General features: G+C 53.1%; 1 protein-coding gene across 1 annotated transcript; it reads left to right on the top strand.

Annotated features, from left to right (window-relative positions):
• On the top strand, positions 1–2,089 carry RHOB (ras homolog family member B; the record flags this gene model as incomplete). Its single annotated transcript, XM_009885347.1, has 1 exon — positions 1–2,089. A coding segment is annotated over one exon (585 nt), but the record flags the coding sequence as incomplete, so codon positions are not given.
• Between the last annotated feature and the right edge of the window lie 1,286 nt (positions 2,090–3,375).

Here is a 3,375-nt window from a genome sequence, read left to right as displayed (position 1 = left end):
GCCATCCGCAAGAAGCTGGTGGTGGTGGGGGCTGGTGCCTGTGGCAAGACCTGCCTCCTCATCGTCTTCAGCAAGGATGAGTTCCCTGAGGTCTACGTGCCCACCGTCTTCGAGAACTATGTGGCCGACATCGAGGTGGATGGCAAGCAGGTGGAGTTGGCCCTGTGGGACACGGCTGGCCAGGAGGACTATGACCGCCTGCGCCCTCTCTCTTACCCAGACACCGATGTGATCCTCATGTGCTTCTCCGTGGACAGCCCGGACTCGCTGGAGAACATCCCGGAGAAATGGGTACCCGAAGTCAAACACTTCTGCCCCAACGTCCCCATCATCCTGGTGGCCAACAAGAAAGACCTGCGCAATGACGAGCACGTGCGCAACGAGCTGGCCCGCATGAAGCAGGAGCCGGTGCGCACCGAGGATGGCCGCGCCATGGCCATTCGCATCCAGGCCTATGACTACCTGGAGTGCTCGGCCAAGACCAAGGAGGGTGTCCGGGAGGTCTTTGAGACTGCCACCCGGGCAGCCTTGCAGAAGCGCTACGGCACCCAGAACGGCTGCATCAACTGCTGCAAAGTGCTATAGGGTGCGGCTGGAGCGCGGCGCTGGGCGCAGCGCCTGGGTCACCTGTTGGCAGGCGGAGAGGAGCGGGGTTATGCACGCACACGGCATCTGCCCGTCCCCTCCGCTGGGGGCTGGCGGTGGATCGGGGTGGGGGCTGAGGGAGGGAGCGCGTTCCCTTTAGCCTTGGCTGAAAAGGGTTGCGCCGGCTCAGCCGTGGGGACAGAGGGAGGGGGGGGATTGCATGCCCTGAGTCTTGGGAATAAAGCGGGGAGAAGCTGCCTCCTGCCACCGGCCCCTGCGAGTTAATCGCAGGATCTCGACAACGAAAAGCTGCTGAGACTGGACTGAGCAAACACTGCACCCGGCTCTTCCCCTTTCCCACCACCTGCTGCTCCCGGGCAGCCTCCTCTCTTTTGCCAGAGGAGAGTGGTGGAGCCGAGGTGCTCGAAGGGACTTCTGCCTCCTTGCCTGCATGTGCCTCCCCCCCGGGCGGGCTGGGGAAGGGGCTGCGTCTCCCAGGCTGCCCGTGGCATCCTCGCCTCTCCCGCCGACGTCTCGGCCTGAGCCTGACCTGCTGTGGGAGTTGGTGCCCTGAAGACCGAGACTGGGAGGAGAGGGTCAGCCCAAGCGAAGCCTGTATATATCTTACCTTTTCTGTCTTGTGCGAACTGGGGTAGTGCAGGGGGTGCTTATTTAAAGTGAGGTGGGGAGGGGGTGCCCAGCTGGGACTTGTGTTGTGCAAAGGAACTCGCCCTGAGTGACTGATGCCTGCTGATAACGCGAGCCTTGAACTGACTCCAGCTGCAGAGGCCACCGGGCTGGAAAGTGAAGCTGAACTGCTCTGTCCTCCTTGCTGGCCATCCTCCTCCTGATGGACGAGGCAGGATGAGCAAGGGGGAAGGGGATGATATTGCCATATTATGATCTTGGTGCCTGCTCCTTCCTTTAATGTTGTCTTCTGCAAGTATGTTGGTTTGGGTTTATTTAAAAGTTTTATTTTTCAAAGGAAATTACTTTGCACAACTTGGTGGATTTCTGTTTTTTAAATTAAACACTCAATGCACTTGTCATCTGCATACAACACTGTAGCATTGGAAATGTTCGTACTTGGTAACCTCATCTGGGTCTTGTTTTAAATTGTGATTTCAACACAAGACGAAATAAAACCACTGTATCTCTTTGCTTTGGAAAAAAATGGGTGAAAGCACTGTTCCTTGTGCAGTGAGTACATCAGACATTAATACTAAAGGGCAATTTAAAGAATCTGGGTTTATTTAAAACTTTATTTTCACCTGGGTTGGCTACCCTGTGAAAATAATCTTGTGTTTCTCTGGTTCAGAGAACAAATGTATCCATTTGTTTGTTTACTTTTGTCCTTCCCTCAACAGTGGTACTGAGACTGTTCTGGTTTTGTTTTTAATAAACTGACATGGCAAAAACTGAGATGTATATGATGTTTACATAAAAAATTATGAACTGTGTATGCAGTTTTTTATGTAAAGTATTAAAAGATTCTATGCTGACACTCATGAGAGCGGTGTTGTGATTTATGGAGGCTGTTTTCAGCTTGCAGCAGTAGACCTGGGTGGTGGTGCAACTGGAGTTTGCCTGCTGCCTTCATGCGGTCCTCCTTGTTTCTCTCTGCTGACCAAAATACCTGTCTGGCAGCTTTTGGAGGAACGGTGGTTATATGTTCCTTTGGGGGAGCTGCTGCCTTAATTTAAGCTGCTTCCTTCATTTTTCTGTGCAGATGGCACGTGGAAATGCACTCAAAATTCAAGGGGGTGACTAATTTGTCCTCACTGCTGCTGAAGCTCAAGAAGCCACTGGGCCTTGTGTGTGATGAACTTTGGGTTCAGGCTCCTGGTGCTCCTTCACCTGGCGGTGGGGGTGAGGTTTGGGCTTGAGTAGCAACAAAACAGGCAGAAAACTGAAAAGTAGTGGAAGCAATAGGGCTTAGTTTCAAGCAAAGTCTTTAGATAGAAGTTTTATTAGTGACCTCCCCTCTTTCTTGGAGTGAATACCTGTTTGCTGCAGCGGGACAGGAGGACAGGCTTTGCTTGCTGCTGAATCCGAAGCAGGAGGCTCTGCTGGCGCCGCAGCGCTCTCCGAAGCCGCCTGGCTCGATTACCTAATTTCTGGCCTCATTAATTCCCCTAGCAATGTAAAAAGTCTGGGCTTCTCCGTGTCAGGGATCCCCAGCAGGGCACAGTGCCTGCCTCCTCCCTCGCTCATTCCAGGCCAGAGCTGGGGTCCCCGGGCAGGACATCGGAGGTCCTGTGGGTGCTGTGTGCCACAGCGGCTCCCGGCAGCAGAGGTGGCCAGCTGCAAAACGCACCGTGCGATTTTCACCGAAAAACAAGGCCCCCCTTTTTTTTTTTTCCCCTGAAAAACTCCCTTTGGTACCTATAAAGGAAATCACGGGATGGTTTTATATTTTTGTAAATCCTCTCAACTCCTTTTGCGGAGGTGTGAGGAAGGAGTGGAGCCTTTTGTTTTCCTGGCCTGTGAATGTCTGCTGGGGCGCGCTGGACCATTCCGAGGTGTTAACACACACCAAAGCAAACAAAACACATCCAGTGGCTTTTGCGCGTTGGTCGGCGGAGGGCTCTGCCGACCTCCCACAGAAAGCAATGGGGCTTTTTCGATGGACCAACGTGGAAATAGCGGGTTCCTTATTCGACAACTGGGAAGTCCATCAGAAATAGTGTGGAAAACCTGGGGTTTGCGTTTTGAAGACTTCGAATGCTGGAGCACATGCTCAGTCCGTGCTGTGAGTTTATTGTGTTGTTTCCTACGATCCTTAGTGAA

The sequence above is a fragment of the Charadrius vociferus genome, unplaced genomic scaffold (genome assembly GCF_000708025.1).
Source record: "Charadrius vociferus isolate BGI_N301 unplaced genomic scaffold, ASM70802v2 scaffold173, whole genome shotgun sequence".
Taxonomy (NCBI): domain Eukaryota; kingdom Metazoa; phylum Chordata; class Aves; order Charadriiformes; family Charadriidae; genus Charadrius; species Charadrius vociferus.
This window is presented reverse-complemented; position numbering and strand designations above follow the sequence as displayed.